Source organism: Ovis aries, chromosome 3, assembly GCF_016772045.2.
Source record: "Ovis aries strain OAR_USU_Benz2616 breed Rambouillet chromosome 3, ARS-UI_Ramb_v3.0, whole genome shotgun sequence".
Lineage (NCBI taxonomy): Eukaryota > Metazoa > Chordata > Mammalia > Artiodactyla > Bovidae > Ovis > Ovis aries.
Window position 1 is genome coordinate 149,137,846 of NC_056056.1, and position 19,994 is coordinate 149,157,839.

The 19,994-nt window shown below is 37.3% G+C and overlaps 1 protein-coding gene across 3 annotated transcripts in view; it reads left to right on the forward strand.

Moving 5' to 3' along the window:
* Positions 1-19,994, forward strand: part of PTPRR (protein tyrosine phosphatase receptor type R) — a 278,703-nt gene that overhangs the window by 221,897 nt on the left and 36,812 nt on the right. For all 3 annotated transcript variants that reach the window (XM_004006456.6, XM_060412780.1, XM_042246912.1), the window contains 3 exons: positions 90-174; positions 7,132-7,211; positions 7,647-7,784. In XM_004006456.6, the coding sequence (XP_004006505.2) occupies positions 90-174; positions 7,132-7,211; positions 7,647-7,784 (303 nt within the window). The remainder of the gene's footprint in view (positions 1-89; positions 175-7,131; positions 7,212-7,646; positions 7,785-19,994) is intronic.

The following is a 19,994-nucleotide window of genomic DNA, read 5'->3' on the forward strand; positions in this document are numbered from 1 at the left end:
CCAATAGAGCTCTGGATCAGATGGCCCCCCATGAAGATTTTCTTTGTGGGAGCATTAGATACAGTATTTGATATCACTTATTTTTGCAGGAAATACCAATGAACTTTGTGGATCCCAAAGAAATTGACATTCCACGTCATGGAACCAAAAATCGCTATAAGACCATTTTGCCAAGTAAGTTTCTTGAATTCAATAGTTTGCATTGTACCCCTCCCTCAACATTTCCCATCCTCACAATTTCCCCATACACGCCAAATTTGGAATTGCAAACGCAGCTCAAGACTAATAATCATTAAAGTGGCATTCCCTGGAGGTGGAGTGGTTAGGAGTCAGTGCTTTCACTGCTAAGGCCAGGTTTAATCCCTGGTCAGGGAACTAAGATTGGAGAAGGAAATGGCAACCCACTCCAGTGTTCTTGCCTGGAGAATCCCAGGGACGGGAGAGCCTGGTGGGCTGCTGTCTATAGGGTTGCACAGAGTCAGACACAACTGAAGTGACTTAGCAGCAGGAAACTAAGATCCTGCAAGTGGTGCAGCCAGAAAAAGAAAAAAGCTAATAATCATCAGAATGGGCTAAGGTTAATAATTTTATCTTGTATTACTCTTATTATGATGGTCTTCTCACAATTCCAGTAGACACATGGTTCTAAACTTTACTGTAGCACACATTATGGTCCATTAATTTTCACTAAGGGTGTCAAACAATTCGAGGGAAAAGAATAGTCTTTTCAATAAATGATGCTGAGACAACTGGATAGCCACATGCAAAAAATAAAATAAAATGCCTCACGCAGCATACAAAATTTAATTCAAAATATGATCAAAATGTATATTCTAAATGTAAGAACAAAAACTATAAAACTTTTCACATAAAACAGATGTAAACCCTCATGACCTTGAATTCGTCAATGGTTTCTTGGATATGACATCCAAAGTATAAGCAATGAAAGGAAAAAATAAATTGAACTTGGTCAAAATTAAAAAGTTTTGTGCTTCTAAGGGTACCATCAAAAAACTAAAAAGATGACACGGAACCAAAATGGCAGGAAAATTTATAAATTATACGCCTAATAAAGGATTTGTGTCTAAAATAAATAAAGAACTCTTATAACTCAATTATAAAAAGACTAATAACTCAATTTTAAAATGGGCAAGGACTTGAGTAGACATTTTTCCGTAAAAGATATACAAATAGCCCATAAACATATGAAAAGATGCTCGACACCTTTAGGCATCAGGGAAATCAAAACCACAGTGAGATACCACTTCATATCCACACGATTATAATTTTAAAAAAGACAGTAGAAAGAGTTGGCAAGGATGTAGAGAAACTGGAAACTTCATACTTTGATGGTAGCTACAGCTACTGAAGAACAGTTTGGTAATTCCTCAAAAGGTAAAACCTAAAGTTACTATATGATTCAGATATTTTACTCCTAGGTATATATGTAAGAAAAATAACAACATGTGTCCACACAAAAGCTGTACACAAATGTTTGTAACAGTATTACTCGTAATAGTTCGAAGGGTAGAAACAACCAAAATATTCATCACCTAATGAATATAGTATTATTCAGCAATAAAAAGCAATGAGGTACTGATACTCGCTACGACTTGGATGAACCCTGAACACATCATGCTAAGGGAAAGAAGCCATCACAGCCTCGTATTGCATGAGGCCATTCATAGGAAGTGTCCAGTCTCATATAGCATGAGGCCATTCATATGAAGTGTCCAGTTAGGCAAACCTGTAGAGACAGAAACTATAGTTGCTGTCAAGTGTTGGGAGGCATGAGAAAAGAAAAGAAAAGGGTATGGAGTTTGTTTGGGAGATAATGAAAATGTTGCCCTTGCTAGAAATATTTATCTCGCATCCTTACAGAAGAGTCTGTAGGGCTGCCTACAGAGCCAAACTGCTGGGGTTCATATCCAGCTGCTGCGCTTATTCTATGGCCTTGGGCAAATTCCTTGACTTCATCTGCGAGATAAAAGTAGTAATATCCACCTCACAGGGCTGTTGTAAAGCCCAGTGCTTTGCACATGATAAAGTGCTCAGTGTTACTCTCATAACTCGGAAAGATATTATTGTTAATTTCTTACAGAGGAGGAAAACTGAGATTTATAGATATTAAAGAAGCAAGATTCAAACCCAAACACGTCTGCCCACATGCCTTTCATCACTGATGGTTGTACGACTCTGTGAATTAAACAAATAAAAATAAACTCTGTGATGGTACACCTCGCGCAAGTGAATTGTATGGTATATGAATTATGTCTCAAAAAAAAATGCTTTTACGGAAAGACTTCATTATGCGTAGCAATCACCCAAGTCCTTGTTAAAAATGTGGCATCCTGTGCTCCACCCTGGGGATTCTGTTTAAATGGGTTCTCTTGGGCCCAGGAATCTGTACTTGTAGCAAACAGGTGATTCTGATGTAGGTGATACCAAGACCACACTTTGAGAAACACTGCTTAGACTATTTTAAAATTAAATTTAACTCTGTGAAATTTATCGATGTCAAGCAGTGAGCTAAATGCCAGGAACCAGGAAAGAATAAGGAAAATCATATAATATCAAAGAGGTCATGGACCAGAGAAGATACATGTAAATAAGTAATTATGTCCAATGTAAGAGTCCATGGGGTTGCAAAGGGCATGACTTAGCAACTAAACAACAACAACAACAGCCAGAATGGAAGTGTTGCCCAAGTGCTGTAGGAGGCCGGAGTAATTAATTCTGCCTAGAAAGGCAAAAATACTTTGGAGAGGAAGCAATATTGTCAATCACTAAACAAACAGATGGGGTTGGGATCTTGACAAAACCCATAGACATCTCAGCAATAACTCTGGAAAGATGGAGCCCCAAAGGTTTGTTTCAAAGTATTAACATTGAAATAGTAGAGTCTTCATAATTCAGTTAATTATTTCATTCATAAACCTCCAAATTCTCCATATTTGTGCTAATAGAGCAAGAATTACCATTAATAGTGTTCATGGGCTTCCCCTTCTGTTAGAGTTGGAAACACATTGTAATAGTTACTTCCCAGTAACATATTTTTAACTGGTCTTTATAGTTAAACCTGTTTACCTAAGATACAGTCATTGTTGAAAGGTATTTTGTAACTATAATTGGCTGAAGGGAATGAAAGTGCTGTGTGTTACATCTGGTATCTCTCTCAGGCTTTTTCATCTCAAATTTACCAAACATAAGTAAGTAGGGCATAAACATGCGTTGCGATTATTATACTTAACCACCACAATCTCAGAAGGATTTGGAAATTATGAGGACTATTTTAAAGTTCAGCCTTCTCTGTTTCCTGCCCAGATGCTATCAGACAACTGCTTCATAGTCCTGTGTCAGCTTTTCCATTCCCAGAACTGGGTGGGTCACTTGAACCAGGGCACCTGTGCTGACAAATGATGTTGCAAATGACGGATTTTCTGTTGAAAATGTCTGTAGCCTGAATACCCCACCCAACCCCCTGTCATGCAAGATATAATCTAGTAAATATAGCATGGACAAGTCACATCATTGGTTGGAAAATCATCAGAAAAGATGGGAATGAATATGAAAATCTGCTGTTTATGGTTTATTTTAGACTGTATGATGGGATAAGTTTGAAACATTACATAAAATAATTTTTAAATGCATAAGCTTTTAAATATTATATTGTTTTTCTTTTTTAACCTACAATAAACTCTTAAGTTTAAAAGCTTCCAGCTTGTGCATATTAGTGAGACTGTGTAATTTGGAGGATGCTTTGCAGCAGAAATGTGGATGGCCAAGAACTAACTAAAATGTAGCTGTTGTTTTTTTTTTCTATGTAAAATGTCAGCCTGGCTCTGAATATTCTTAAGTGGCAGATTAAAGTGCTTATGTCAAATTTATATCAAATTATTTTATAATATAAACATATTAGTGATGAGAATATCTTCATGTCTTAATTGCAAGAGCAATGGGAAAAAACTGATATCAGTGTGAAATTATTTGTACAACAAAGAATTTTTATGTATATTTCTTCCATGCAGTTTTTTTGTACAACTATGAAACAATATAAATCAAATTTTAAAATCCTAGTTACTCTGGTCATCACTTTTTATTTAAAAATGTAAAGTTTAATGTTTCCTACTTACATTATGTTTTCTGTTTTATTTTATTATGTGCCTGAAACAGAGTAGATATGCAAATCAGTGAACCACTCATTAAGGCAACAAGTTGTATGACTCAAGCAGAATATTGGAGTTAGACTTGATTTCCTATCCTGGCAAAAATATTTACAGTTTATGGCAGGCTACTTCATCTTTCTGTGCCAGCCTTTCTTTGCCCTTAAAAATAGTAATAGTCATACTACCCTATAAGGCTGTTGAAAGAATTACATAATCATATGTGGGAAATGGCTTGGAAAGTTCCAACAAATAGTAAACCCTCAGCGGATGTTAGTTTCTCCTTTCTTTATCTTCCTAGTGAATTCATCATTAATCCCAGAAACAATTCCAGAAAATAAGAACCCTACCTATGGGAACATTTACAGTTTCAGAAACAGAGTACTGAAGAGCCCTATTTTCACATAATAACCACCACTGCACTGGCAAAATCACCACTGTCCACAAAAGCTCTACAATGAGGGAAACGTTCCCTATCTCCCGTGTGTGCTGCGTGCTCAGCCACTTCAGTCTTCCGACTCTTTTGTGGCCCCATGGACTGTAGCCTGCCAGGCTCCTCTGTCCATGGGATTCTCCAGGCTAGAATACTGGAGTAGGTTGTCATTTCCTTCTCCAGGGGATCTTCCTGACCCAGGGATCGAATCTGTGTCTCTTTGGTCTCCTGAACTGGCTGGTGGGTTCTTTACCGCTAGCACCACCTGGGAAGCCCGTATCTCCCACGAGATAGTCATTAGCAGCATATGGCAATAAGTACTTGAAGTAAAGTGAGTGCACCCAAGGAACTGACTTTTCTTAAGCAGCTTATTTTTATTTTGTAAAATGTTTGTTTATTGTATTTGGCTGTGCTGCACCTTAGTTGTGGCATGTGGGATCCTGGGTTGCGACATGCAAGCTCTTTAGTTGCAGTATGTGGGATCTAGCCCCCCGATCAAGGATAGAACCTGGGCGGCCTGCATTGGGAGCGTGGGGTCTTAGCCACTGGAGCACCAGGGAAGTCCCAGGGAACTGACTTTTAACTTTTGCTTTGTTTCAATTAACTTGAATTTACCTATACGTGGCTAGTGGCTACCATATTGGACAAAGCAGGCCTAGATTCTTCTCTCTCTTCCACAACAAATTTGAAGATGATTCCCAATCACCTTGAGGGCGCGACCAGTCCCTGCCCATCCGTCCATCTCCCACTTCTCCTGAATTCATCTCTGAGAACTATCCTATTCCTCTCATCTCTGCCTTTGTCCATCACTAGCAGTGATACGCTTTATCTAATAGCTTCCTCTCTGACTTCAAACCTTAAGCACATTTCTTCCTGACGAGGAAATCTGCAGACGAGCATGTTGTTGTTCAGCTGCTGTCATGTCCAACTCTTTGCAACCCCAAGGACTGCAGCACGCCAGGCTCCTCTGTCAGCTGTCTCCTCAAGTTTGCTCAAATTCATGTGCACTGAGTTAGCCCAGTATAACCTTTGACAAAATCTGATATGATTCTAATCAAAATATCAGGATCCAGGTATCATTTTGTCTATTAAATAGAAGACTTAAGATTGCCAGGGGTATTTTAAAGAGATGGAGAAGAGGGCAGACTTTCATGTGCTCTGTACACCAGCCCTGTGTGTGTGTGTGTGTAGAGAGGAAAAAACAAACAAGGAAAGAAGAAGAGGGGGAAGGAGGGAGGAAGGAAAAGGATGTAAGGAAGAAGGGAAGGGAAAAAGAATGAAAGGAAGAAAGCAAAGGAAATAAAAAGAGAAGAGCAGGAGAGAGGAGCAAATGTGATCAGTGTCCAATGTAACACTGAATTCATGCATTGCATGAATGAAATTATAACAGTAAAGATGAAAACAATAGTACATGATGATGATAATGACAAAATTTTGTTTTTTAATACTTGGCTTTTTATTAGACCAAACTAGCTTTAAAAAAGCATCAATTCATTTTCATTTTCTCCTACTCCATCATATATTGTATTCTTGGGGTTTTTTTAAGTATTTCAAAATCTCTAAATATTTGGAAATACTGTAAATTACTAATTTTCAACATAAAGTTAGCTTAGCTTGACAAGGAACCTGCTTCTAAGCAATTTTGAGGTTGAGTTCTCAGTAAATCATATACATCATAGGCATTACAAAAACTGAAGGAAGTGGGCCTCTTTTCAAGTGTGAGTGGTTTAGGCCATTCACGGAAACTTTTAAAATCAGTGGATACTGAAAAGAAATGGAAGTTTTCTCATCCCCTTTGCTATGAAAAGAGAAAAATCTGGAAGAAAAGCATTATTTTAACTCTTTCTAATTGAAATTAATTCTGATATTAAACCCACTCTGAGCCACATATCAAGCAGAAATCACAAAAGATATAAAAGTTAATTAAAGACAGCCTTTGTTCTCAAGGGGCTCATTGCAATCCATTGAGGGCAAGAAAGAATTGAAACACTTAAAATACAAGATGTTAAATACTAAAATAAAATTCAAGCAGCATGAGCAAAGAAGAGAATGCCTAATTCTGCCAGGAAGACAAGGGAGGACTTCAGGAAGGAAGTATCTCTTGAACTGAGCCCTGAAGAATGAAGACGACTTGCCCATGCAGAGACGGCAGGCAAACAATATGTGCAAAAGCACAGAATCTGCAAGAATGTAGAGTAGTTGGGAGATTGCCCTCGGCCCTTGTGACTAGAGTATGTACTCTACGTACACACAGAAAAGTGACGATAGATGTGCTCAGTCATGTCTGACTCTTAAGACCCCATGGACTGTAGCCTGCCAGGCTCCTCTGTCCGTGGGATTCTCCTGGCAAGAATACTGGAATGGGTTGCCCTTCCCTTCTCCAGGGGATCTTCCTGACCCCGGGGTGGAACCTAGGTCTCCTGCATTGCAGGCAGATTCTTCACCATCTGAGCCACCAGGGAAGCCCCATTGACATTCTAAGAAACTTAAAAGAGTAAATCTGGTTAACCTATTCTTTCTTGTTTTCTTCATTAGATCCCCTCAGTAGAGTATGTTTAAGACCGAAAAATGTCACTGATTCTTTGAGCACTTACATCAATGCTAATTATATTAGGGTAAGTAAATAAACCTAAATTTCTTTCTGATAAGCATGTTGATTTACTGTCTGGAATTGTTGGGGTTTGTTTTTTTTTTTAAACCCCTCAGAATAGATTAACTTTAATTTAACTTGGTTGCTAGCAAGTTTTGTTTTGCTCACTTGGTCATAATCAATGCCAGTAGGTCTTCCCTTCCTGTGTGTCTGTGGCCACGGTGCTCCCTCTGAGGTGCTCTGGGGAGGACTGTGCTTCACAACCCTCAGTACCATGTGCTACGCTCGACTTGTTGACAGAACAACCACCAGAATGGTGGTGCTCGAATCAATGAAGCCTCAAAAGTGTATAGCTTTTGGACCTGCAGAGTTGTTCTGTTTTGAAGATCTTTCACCTAAACTTTCAGTGCAAGGCATGGACTTCAAAGCCAACATTTTTTCTTTCTTTTTCTCAAACTAGGGCTACAGTGGCAAAGAGAAAGCATTCATCGCCACACAGGGCCCCATGATCAACACCGTGAATGATTTCTGGCAGATGGTTTGGCAGGAGGACAGTCCCGTAATTGTTATGATCACAAAACTCAAGGAAAAAAATGAGGTATGACCTTTTCCCAAGTGCAGAACATTGTATTTTTTCTGTTGCTCTAGAACAGAGATTGTTTAAGGAAAATTACCATATACTTCCTAACAAATTTAAGATGTTAAGACACTTAAAGGCTAGGTCAGTTTATGCTCCCCCAAAATGGTAATTGGTGTCCTGTGAATGATAGCTTTCTTTCAGTGAAATCAATGTGCTTGGCATACACCATTCACACTTGTATCCATATATCTATGTAAGGAAATGAGGGGCCCTGAATCATCACTCTGATTTATAACAGGGAAATAAAAAATTGTTTATTTACATCATGAGCAATTTTTGAGCACCTACTAAGTGACAGATACTATTTTATTTACTTATTTTTCTATGGCTGTGCTGGGTCTTCATTGCTGTGCAGGCTATTCTCTGGCGGAGGAGAGCTGGGGCTACTCTCTAGCTGTGGTTTGTGGGCTTCTCACCGTGGACAGAGGAGCCTGGAGAGCTACAATCCATGGGATCGCAGAGAGTCGGACAGGACTGAGCGACTAACACACACACACACACACACACACACACACACACACACTGTGGTGGCTTCTCTTGTGGTGGAGCATGGGCTCTAGGGTGCTCAGGCTTCAGTAGTGGCAACTTGTGGGCTCAAGAGCACAGACACAGTAGTTGTGGCAGATGGGCTTAGTTGCTTCGCAGCCTGTGGGATCTCCCTGGACCAGGGATCGAATCTATATCTCCTACATCGGCAGGTGAGTTCTCTACCACGTAGCCACCAGGAAAGCCCCAGATACTATTTTAGTTGCTGGCAGCTTATTAGTAAACAAACACAAAGATTCCTGCCCTTGGTAGATTTTAACTTTCTAGTGAGAGGGAGACAGACAAAAAGCAAGAAGCAGAATTTCATAAGAATATAGCATATTAGAAGGGATAGATGCTGTAGGAAAAAGCAGTAGAGTGGGATAAGGGGACTGGGTGTCTGAGCCTAGGCAGCAGTAGGAGAAGAGTAAGCTGAGGTATTATACAGGGGGATACACCTCACTGAGAAAGTGAAATTTGGAGAAAGATTTGAAGTTAACCAAACCAAACAACTTTCTCAACATTTTCATAAAACAAAATCCAAGAAAGGGACAAAATTAGATCCCATATCCATACTAGTAAACTTTTCTAAGGATCTAGCTTATAGAATATGCTTTCTGTATTTTGCATCATAAAAATAAAACTGTGTAATTCCCAAAGAGTGCTATCCTAGGCACTGCCTATATTTCATGACATCTTATTGAGATAATTTACAGTCTGATTTTAGCCAGTATTTGTGTTTGTTTTCTGATCAACATTACTATGCCCGCGTCTCACCTGACAATAAAAATTTAAGAAAATGGAAATTTCCCTTTTACTCCTATGGTGAGTTGCAACCACCAACCATAGTATAACCATGCTGCTAACGAAGAAAACTCAGGTCTGCAAACAGCAACTTAAAGTTCTTTTAAAGTTTTGTTGATTTCTTCCATTTTTGCTACAAGAGACAAGAATCTTTTGCTGAAGTTTATCCAGGGAAAAAAAGTATATTTTTGGCCAGTAGATGAAGTTATATACTACATTAGCTATATGTTTACTAAATGTATGTGTTTCTATGAATCTTATATGAAAGCCTAAAGTGGCATAATAAAATAATCCCTAATATTCTTAGCTATTTCACCCAGTATCAACTTGTCAACATAATAAGCCACTGACAAGTTGTTTAATATCTATGACAATTTACCTTCATGGCAGGAAAAAATTTCAGGTTTTAAAGGTACATTCTCTGTGTATTTATACCCATGAATATATAAATAGAACTTATGTAATATGGCTGCTGCTGCTGCTAAGTCGCTTCAGTCATGTCCAACTCTGTGCGACCCCATAGACGGCAGCCCATTAGGCTCCTCTGTCCCTGGGATTCTCCGGGCAAGAATACTAGAGTGGGTTGCCATTTCCTTCTCCAGTGTAATATGGCAAGCTAGATAATCTGAAAAACCAGTCATACTGAGTGAAATATGATATGGCATGCATAGCAGAGCTTGGGGGAGAAAGTAAATTCTGGTAGTAAAAAACTGAATAAAATGCATAAAACCAGAGAATTACAGGTTACTTGTGTTTTTCATAATAATATAAGAACTGGAGACAAAGCTTTGGGCTTGCAGGAGCCAGGACTTAGAACTGAGATCTTCCACGAAGTGAGCACCTGCAAGGGCTATACTTTCAGTGAAAGGGTGAACCACAAAAATAAACCTGCCTACCAAAATAGGATTATGCTGCTGCTGCTAAGTCGCTTTAGTCGTGTCCGACTCTGTGCGACCCCAGAGACGGCAGCCCACCAGGATCCCCCATTCCTGGGATTCTCCAGGCAAGAACACTGGCGTGGGTTGCCAGTTCCTTCTCCAGTGCATGAAAGTGAAAAGTGAAAGTGAAGTCACTCAGTTGTGCCTGACTCTTCGCAACCCCATGGACTGCAGCCTGCCAGGCTCCTCCGTCCATGGGATTTTCCAGGCAAGAGTACTGGAGTGGGTTGCCATTGCCTTCTCCAAATAGGATTATAACAGGAAATTAATCTATCAAAGTCTGGCCTTCTCACGGGATCAATAGTAAGGTACTCTTGAGTATTCAGAATTCAAAAACCAGGAAGCACCAAGTGGTAAGTAATTAATATAAAATAATAATTTTTAATGTATATGAATCATTTATAAACTAGTTTATATTCATTTAATTAAAAAATTAAAAGTAATACTGGATTGGTATGGCACTTTACGAAGTCTTCTGCTATCTTCACAGCAAACACTACACAGAATTTCAAAGGAAAAAGCCCAGCAAATATAAACTCAGAAGTCAAACTTCTGAAAAACACATGGAAATAACCAACATAAGTAAAAATCAGAAACAAGAAATAGTAGAAATAGACCTACAAGAAATTGAAACAATAGAAACTATAAATATAGGCTTTTTTCTAATTAAACATACAAAATATAAAATTAAAAACTTGACAAAAGAACAATTTACTATCAAGAAAGACTAGGAAGATTTAAAAACAAACCAAAGCGGCCTAGAAATAAATATCATACAGACATTAAAATAAAAAAACTTTATGAGATAAGTTGATTGGCAAGCTGGACACAGTTGAATAAATAATTACTGGATTAAAAAGCATGGAAGTGGGGTTCATGATTGGGGACTCATGTACACCCATGGCGGATTCATATCAATGTATGGCAAAACCAATACAGTGTTGTAAAGTAAAGTAAAAATAAAAATTTAAATTAAAAAAAATAAAATTGAAATTAAAAAAAGCAGAGGTAAGGAAATTATCTAGAAGATCAAAATGACCAAAAATGTGAAATAGAGTTTCAGAGGACAGTATTTAGATATCCAATATATGTCTAATGGATATTTTAGAAGAAAAGGGAGAATATAAAAATAAAGAAGTAATACTTGAGGAAATAATGGCTAGGTAGTTTCCAAAATTGGTGAAAGACTTGATCTCTCACAGTAAAACCTAGACTTAAATAAGATAAATCCACAACTGGACACATCTGTGGAACTGAAAAACACTGTAGAGATTGTTTTAACAACCAGAATGACTAACAATTGGCTTCTCAATAGTAACAGCAGAAGCCAAAAATCAGCAGAATAATACCCACAAAGGAATGCGAGGAAATCACAGACACCTTAGAACTCACTCAAGATTTAGCAATGCTTCCTAGATCTGAATAGACTGAACTCCTGCCCACTTTGGTTGGAATTACCATTTTCTGAATAGATTGTCATGATGTATTTTCTCAAAGAACATTCATACCTTTATTAATTCTATTTCTTGTATTAAAAATAAACTCATACAAAATTGACATAGAAAAAGCACTGTGATTTATGCGATTACATAAATATAAGGATGTAAATGCTTTGAAACAAGTTTTTTTTCCACTGAAAACATTTGTTGCATATTTATTAAGGATTAAATACTTGGCAAAGCATATATCCCACAAGGATTAGAGAATAGGTTTAGTAACTGCATAAGATAAATTATAATTTTTGTTGTCCTGAGCATTTCATTCCTCCCATGTTATGATATATTTGTTTCCTTAGACAAAAAGACAGAGATATGCCAATGGTGCTGTGACTCGTTCTTGAGTCAGTTTTCATCAGGACAGGACAGAAGAAGCCAAGATTATGAGTAAGAATTCCCTAGAAGTTAAGTAAGATGTGACATGTTTTAAAGGCCAACAGAGATAATATGAATAATTGGCGAACCTGCCAAAGCCCTAACAGACAGTTATATTCTTCCCTTCTGTCCCTAAGACCAAAGTTTGTCATTCTAAGAGAACTGCCGTATGAGATAAATATGTATTTCAAAGTGACAATGAGTTGGTTAACTGACAATGCTCAGACATCTCCATTCTGAATGTGAATGTACAGAGAAATGGAGCCCATCTTGTTCTTTCCTTTTCAAGTGCAGTAAACCTGAAGCTAACCTGTGGGCTTCCCAGGTGGCACCATTGGTAAAGAACCCACCTGCCAATGCGGGAGATAGACAGGGTTGGATTTCCTGCGTCAGGAAGATTCCCTGGGTTGCGAAGATCCCTTGGAGAAGGAAATGGCAACCCACTCCAGTATTCTTGCCTGGAGAATCCCATGGACAGAGGAGCCTGGTGGGCTACAGCCCATAGCGTCGCAAAGAGTCAGACACGACTGAAGCAACTTAGCACACAAACCTGTTGGTACCATTCTCAGAATTCTTGTTCTCCATCGGAGAGTCAAGTAGATCTGTTGAAAGCCAGAATTTTTGAAAAAATAATGGCCACATAAAGGATGACTGAGGTTTTTATTTTTCACTTTGGCTGCATAATTCAGAAATGGAAGAGGTATCATTTTTTCTTACCATTTTTAGCCTCTTGCCTTTTTAAATGTCTGAGATATATAGTCTGGAAATATCAAAGTAAATATTGATATATTATGTTACACTTCTGTGTGCAATTTGCTACATGTATTTTACCATGGCCAGTCATAATTCTGAATATTGCAATAAAGATTTTGACTTCTGTTATTATTGATTACTCATTAAATTGACATGAAAATTCCTTTCTATCCAGATTTACTAAAGATGTACAAAGAGTACTATGGAAGAAATTTTGATGTTTTACAAATCAAAATGATACTGAAAAGTCTGGCTCAAAAAAAATAGGCAGTAGACTTCACACTGCCAGGAAGATGCTGTTTACCAAAAATGTGCCAACTTTCAATTGTGTTAAGCGTCATTGTTTGAAATAGACAAAAATCATTTCCTCCAAAAATATGTGAGGGTGGAGTTATCTTTAGAAATTCCCAGGCTTTGTATTTTCATGAACCTTTCTACTTTCTAATAAATAAATAAAAGAATAATTGCCAGCTCTTATTCAATAATCACAATATTCTCATAGTTACTTTATTAAATAAGAATAGACAAAAAATTTTAAATAAAGCTGACAAATCAATTCTCATCTATAGCGTGAAAGGAGAACCAATTTTTATTGCTGGTAAGTTTGATTTCTTCATTTACGTAAATCTCAAGGAAGGAATTCCTCTTGAAAGAAATAAAACATTGAAAACACAGTGTTCAAACTTTTAACATGAACTATTGCTTAACTAGAGAAGACGCAGCAGCTAAAACCTGAAAAGCTAGAGTTAGATCAGTCTAAACAGTACAAGAAGCATTTCTGTATTTCCAAAGTCCTCAGACTAGCTCAGACTTTCTGCTAAGAAAGAAGTGGCTATGAATGTTGGTCATATTGTGTGTACAGTGGAAGATATTTTCCACCGACTGCCATTTGTTGAATGTACATAGTAAGCACAGTTCATATGTTAATTCAGTTCATTTTCACTCTATCTCTACAAAGCAAGATTTACTATACCTATGTTATGGATGAGAAATGAAGGTCAGAGGTTAAATCATTGCCTATAGTCTCAAAGTTAAGTGATTTTAGTCTAGGTTTATTTGATTCCAACGCTCATGCACTCATCTTGCCCCAACATAATAAATGGGCTAAAGAAGGATGTAAAGTGTTAGTTGCTCAGTCGTGTCTGACTCTTTGTGATCCCATGGACTGTAGCCCACCAGGCTCCTCTGTCCACGGGATTCTCCAGGCAGGAATGCTGGAGTGGGTTGCCATGCCCTTCTCCAGGGGATCTTCTTAACCCAGGTATCAAATTCAGGTCTCTTACATTGCAGGCAGATACTTTACCATCTGAGCCACTTGGGAAGCCCATAAGTATGGATGCAAGGCATTAAAAGACAAAGTACCCACGGTTGGCTTCAAGGAGGAGTAAGACACCAAATTATCTTTCATGAAGTGAGGGCATTACTTGGTGATCTGGCCTAACAAAATACTTCTCTCGAGTACTTAACACTGCCATATTCTGTCTTAATATTTACATCTTTCATCTGAGTTCAGCTATGCGACTTAAATACTTAAAAACCTCACTTTGCCCATTTACCTATTCAGCACAAAAGCAAAATAAAGAAATCGTATTTTAAGTATTCCCCAATTTCATTTTCTTCCTTTCTCTAACTGATAAAATTATGGATAAGATTCATTTTAGTTACATTTCTTTGTCCAAATAGCTCTTATGGTGCCTTACAGTTTTCAGTAGGGACCTGCAGAGTAAGCAGGTGCACAAGGAACATAAACCTGGCAAAGCAACAGCGCACAGAGGCAGACACGACACACAGAGCATGCTGAGCAGTTTGGTGTGGCTTGAGCATAGTAGGGAGTGAAGGGAGATGGGCCTGGAATGTTACATTTTGCTGAAGACTATAGAGAATGAAAGAGGGTTCTGTATTCTTTGTATATTCTGCTTTTAACATTTTGAGTGTTTTCCATATCATTAATAACTCATCAAAAACATGATTTTAGATGACTGCTAGAATTTCACTGTATGGATGCTAAAATGTATGTAATCATTTCCTTATTAACAGATAAAGTCATTTCCAATCTTTTTATCCACATCTTTCATTATTAATTTATAATTTTAGGTGTGAAATGACCTGACTAGATGATAAGAACTTTTGAAAAAATATATTCCCAATGTGTTTCCCAGAAATACATCTAACTGTATCATCATCTTTGGGCTTCCCTGTAGCTCAGGTGGTAAAGAATATGCCTTCAATGAGGAGACCCAGGTTTGATCCCTGGATTGGGAAGATCCGTTGGAGAAGGGAATGGCAACCCACTGCAGTGTTCTTGCCTGGAGAATCCCATGGACAGAGGAGCCTGGTGGGCTAAGTTCCATAGGGTTGCAAGGAGTTGGACACAACTAAAGTAACTAAGCACTCCAATATTTTTGCTTGGAGAATTCCATGGACAGACACTACACTACTACCTTTACCTTTAGCATCTAGAACTCTCCAGCTAACCTTGATGACTTTCGGTACTTAGTTCTTCTTTACAAAACATCCAGTGGTGTGTGTATACATTCATTCAACAGATATTTATCAACTATCAGCCATCAAGCACCAGTGTAGGTACTTGGATTATATCTTTATTGACAAAATAGTCAAAGATCCTTTCATGAAGCTACAATCTAAAAGAGTAGACACAGTAAACAAGAAACAAAAATTTAAAATATTAGATATAGGTACAGTGTTAGGTCTTATGAGGAGTGGAGAAAACATATGGTAAGGTAAGAGAGATGGAAGACAGTTTACACCGAGATCAGGAGATGATTTTAAAATTTATATATGGCAGCCTATAAGAATCTTTAAGTCAAATCACAGCTACTATAGATGACTTTATTTAATTATACATCCAAAACAGGTGTTTTTTTACAGTATAAATATTAATCAAGTATATCCCATGTTTACCTTAAGTTTCATTATGAAATCTGGTGGGTATTCTGGTAGAAATGATTGATTTGTAAGTAAATTATAGTTAAAAATGAAGTAGATCTTTTTAAGCTGTACATTTAAAGAGAAAATAGATTTTCCTGATAAAACACTAGTAATTAAATGTTAATTATACTATGTTATATTCTAAATCCATGAAATAAAAGTACATCTTCTCAACTATTTAAAATTAGCTAAAAAATTAGAGTTTAAGTTAGATAATCTAGAAAGTTCATCAAATATACCTAGAAAGTCTAGAAACTGGGCTGTTTGATCTTCCAAATAACTAATGTTTATAGAATACTAACAGTGTGCTTAGAAATTAATCTTTACAATAAGCTTATTTGTAAAACTCAATGAAAGACACCGAGGTCCAGGACAGTTAAGCAATCTGCCCAGGCCAAACAGCCAGCAATCTGACTCCCAACTCCTCCTTCTCACCTCTCTACATACCCTCGTCAAGTCTTCCTAGTTAAGATAGGAAGGGAGAAAGTTCTAGCCCAAGCAGTGATTGCGGCCAGAGAGCAGTATCTGGGATTGCTTACAGTCCTGGTTTAAAATCTCTAACCATTCTAAGAAGCAAAGAGGAGAAGGATAAAGCATTTTGATTTAGTTTAAAGAAAAAGTGTAAGGTCTATTCATTCAAAATAGTGGACAATTTCAAAGTGTGGATTGGAACTGTGATGGGGGAGTCATGCTCAAGTTAGAGGTCAGTCTGTGAAGTGTGGGGTGGACAAGAGGATTCACTCTTTGTACCAAGCATGAAAATAAATGAGCAAACAAAGTCCCGTAGTCAGTGTCTGTCAACAAGGTCAGGGAGGGTCATGTTGAAGGAGAGTGGAGACCCATTGACTGGTATTCAGCTGTTCTGGACAATCAGAATTAGATATGTGGCTTCTAGAGAAGCAGCCTGACCCAGCACTGCCCAGCACTGCCCAGCAGCCCCAGCTCATTTCCTGAATGACTGGGGGCTGGACAGTTATGCTGCACAAGCAATTAAGAGTGGCCAGGACTTCTGAGGCTGACAGTCCCTAAGAAATATTACTCACCTGTTCTTTCAAACATGCTTACATTCCAGGTATAACTCAGCACCCTAATTTTTAATTCAGCTGTTCTCCATTCAATTGCTGTAACTTGGTTTATTTCTAACTATAGTTAGAAGCCCTCTTATTTGACACATATAATGCAAAAACCTCAGAGTGGAGACTCAAACACAGCAAAAAGCTCTTTTATTTTGTCTTAAAACAGGTACAGTTGTTCCTATTCAGATTTGTTCATTATTTTATTATGGGACAGTCTTTTATTATTTTTAATTATTGGTTCCAGGTCATGTAGTTTGTATAATTCCTGCCATTTATATATCATTAAAATGTCCCAATTCCGTTTCTTTAAGATGAGAGAACACAGAAAAGTTTATAAAACCATATGAATGCAGAATTCTGTCTATATTTCCAAACTTTGCCCTTTTATAAGTCTCACCTGTACCTGATTTGCATGCAGTTTTCTTTACTGATCCACTTCCCCCCATTCCATGAAAACCTAATTAACTCACACAATTATTTCATGGAACAATTCTTTTTTTTTCTTTTTACCCTCATGTTTCATGAATTTATGTAAAGTTTCATTAAATGAATGCAGCTGTCCTTAAGAGGTTTGAATACAAATACTACTTACTAACATACAGCTCAGCACAGTGACAGAAAGTACTGGACCCATTGAGAGAGTGGATGGAGGGCATTCAGTGTTCCATTGAGTATCAGTGTATTTCACAGAGGGAAGGGAGAGTATTGGTTAATGGTATAGAAAAGAGTTGGTTATTGGAGCAAAAATCCAAACACAAAAGCTTGAGTTTATAAAGTAATATTTGCTCAAAGGGTCTTGGCTCCAAGAGGATGTTCTCAGAGACCCCTACCAAAGCACCTGAGCTTCAGGATTCTCAGCTGTAAAATCATAAAAAAATAATAACAATAACAATATCTACTCTTTGTTCTACTCAACACAAATGATCATGGAAGGGATTCAATGATATATTTTGGTAAAGATGCTTTTATTATTAAATTGCTGCATCTATGTTAGTAATATTAGGTGGAATACTACAAATTAGAGTAACTAAAACCATAATAATTTTAGACAATCTGATCCATTCTCTTTTATGCAAATATAACCCAACTGCAACTAAGTATCTCTTTGTTTATTTAGAGCCACTTCCTATGTGATGATACATCTTTAGCTCATAAAGCAAAAATTTCTTTGATTTTAAATGCATAGAATTTAAAAAGAAAGTAATTTAAAAATAGATTTTCTTTTCAGGCAACTAATATATTAGCTAGACTTGCTTCTTCTTTATACACAAATAACCCTAATGTGGTGAGAGTGAGAGGGATGATCAAAGAAAATAATAGATTATAAAAATATGGGTTTGCATTGCTTTGCACTGCATTCTACTTTTGCTGTAAACCACTGATGATGAAAAATTGGTTGATGTCCAGGATCTTTACAGTCAAGGTTCACTAATTACTTGTTTGTACAAGAGACACATAACCCTCTGGAAACCTCTTTGTCCTCCAAATTATGAATTCTTGGAATTAATAGATAATTTTACTGAAAGAATTGGCCCAGCTAACAGAATAGTGATGATTTGGGGTTATATTCTGCTACATAGCGTGCTATTTCGAATTACACACAATTAGTGTGATTTCACAATATTATCTTTAAGAGAGCACTTTCCTTCCTTGCATTTTTCTTTTTCATATCATTGTTAACACCACAATGAAAAAACCCTAAAAAGCTACTCACAAAAATAATTCAAATGTGAACTGATGCCCTTAGAAACAACCACATTTGCAGCTCTCGCTCACCTCATATTCAAAAGCACCCACACTTATCTGGTCTCTTTTTCTACATCCTCCTTAAAGAGGGGAAAAATGTATTCAGTGTGTAAAAATAAGCTATTGTATCTCAGAAAGGAGATGGGATGCTAATTAAGGGTTGTTTGAATGAACAAGTCACATTACATTGTCTACTGGGAGCCGGCTGCCAATTGCATTTTTGGTAAAGAGTCAAGAAAAACATTCGAGAGGGCCCCGGCAAGCTCAGGAGAGAAGCAAGCAGTGCTTCCATTTATCAAGTAGGTGCACAAGCCTGGATTGTATTGTTAAGAGTCAGGGTGCAAGCTGAGAGCTCCTGCCTGGCAGTTTTTCTTACCAGTTTCAAGAGCCACCTTCTCATTGAGAGGCCTGCTACTCAGGCCAGATCCTGGACAATTGGGCACATATGCCTGACTGCTGGGCCACTGAATGCCTCTTTCTTTGTTCAATACCTTTTGCAAGATTCTTTGTCACTCTTCTTGGATTCATCCAGGAGGCAAGGGTTTTAAGTCACACAATAGCTCGGGTCTTGCAGCGAAATAATTGATGCTCCATTGAAAGCAACCAGGCAATTTGGTTAGTATGATTATCTTTAACAAATCGGGGAAATTTCAGACATTTGGCAATTCGTAAATGAGGAGGGAAATAAATTGCTTTATTTTTTAAAGATTGCTATTTTTTAAAAAAAATTTTATTAAAATTAGTTTATTTACAGTGCTGTGTTAGTTTCAGGTATACAGTAAGGTGATTCAGTTATACAGATATATGTATGATTCTCTTTTAGATTCTTTTCCATTAGAAGGTATTACAAGATTTTGAGTATAATTCCCTGTGCTGAAGGTTTCTCTTTTTTTAAATGTTAATGTTATATTAGCCAGACTAAGCCTGATAGCCTGATTGCTTGATAGTCTTGGGGGTGGAATGGCATGGAAATAGAGGTGAAAATGATTTACTTTGTTTGGAAAAGGACCAGAAAGTAGAGTAGGCAAATGTGTTTTTATTGTAGTGGATGAAAAACAATGATTCCACTAGATGAAGTGACTTCCTTGTGGCTCTAACACACAGAGCATTTGGTACTTAGTATGATAGAGCCCCAGAGGTGTGTTTCTGATACGTTACATGTCTTTTGCTTTAGTTCTGTAATTCTGTAATTTTTTTGCTGTTGTTCTTTTAAATCTATAAGAACTTAACTATTTTTAAGTGTGGTCATATGCCTTTGACATAGACATAAAGAAACAAGCGTCCTGAGGACTGAAAGGTCCCTAACCAAAGGCAATAAGTGAAAGAATTTCTTTATCAATATGCATGTGTGTTTGAAAGAAAATGATGAATTCTATTTAAACAATATTTCTAAAATTAAATTACTTCCCTGGGCACTGAAGATAAAGCATTAACTTTCACACTTTTATTCTTAGACGTTAAAATATGTGGTAAAAAAGTAGTAGTTCTTTTGTGGTTGTTTAAAAG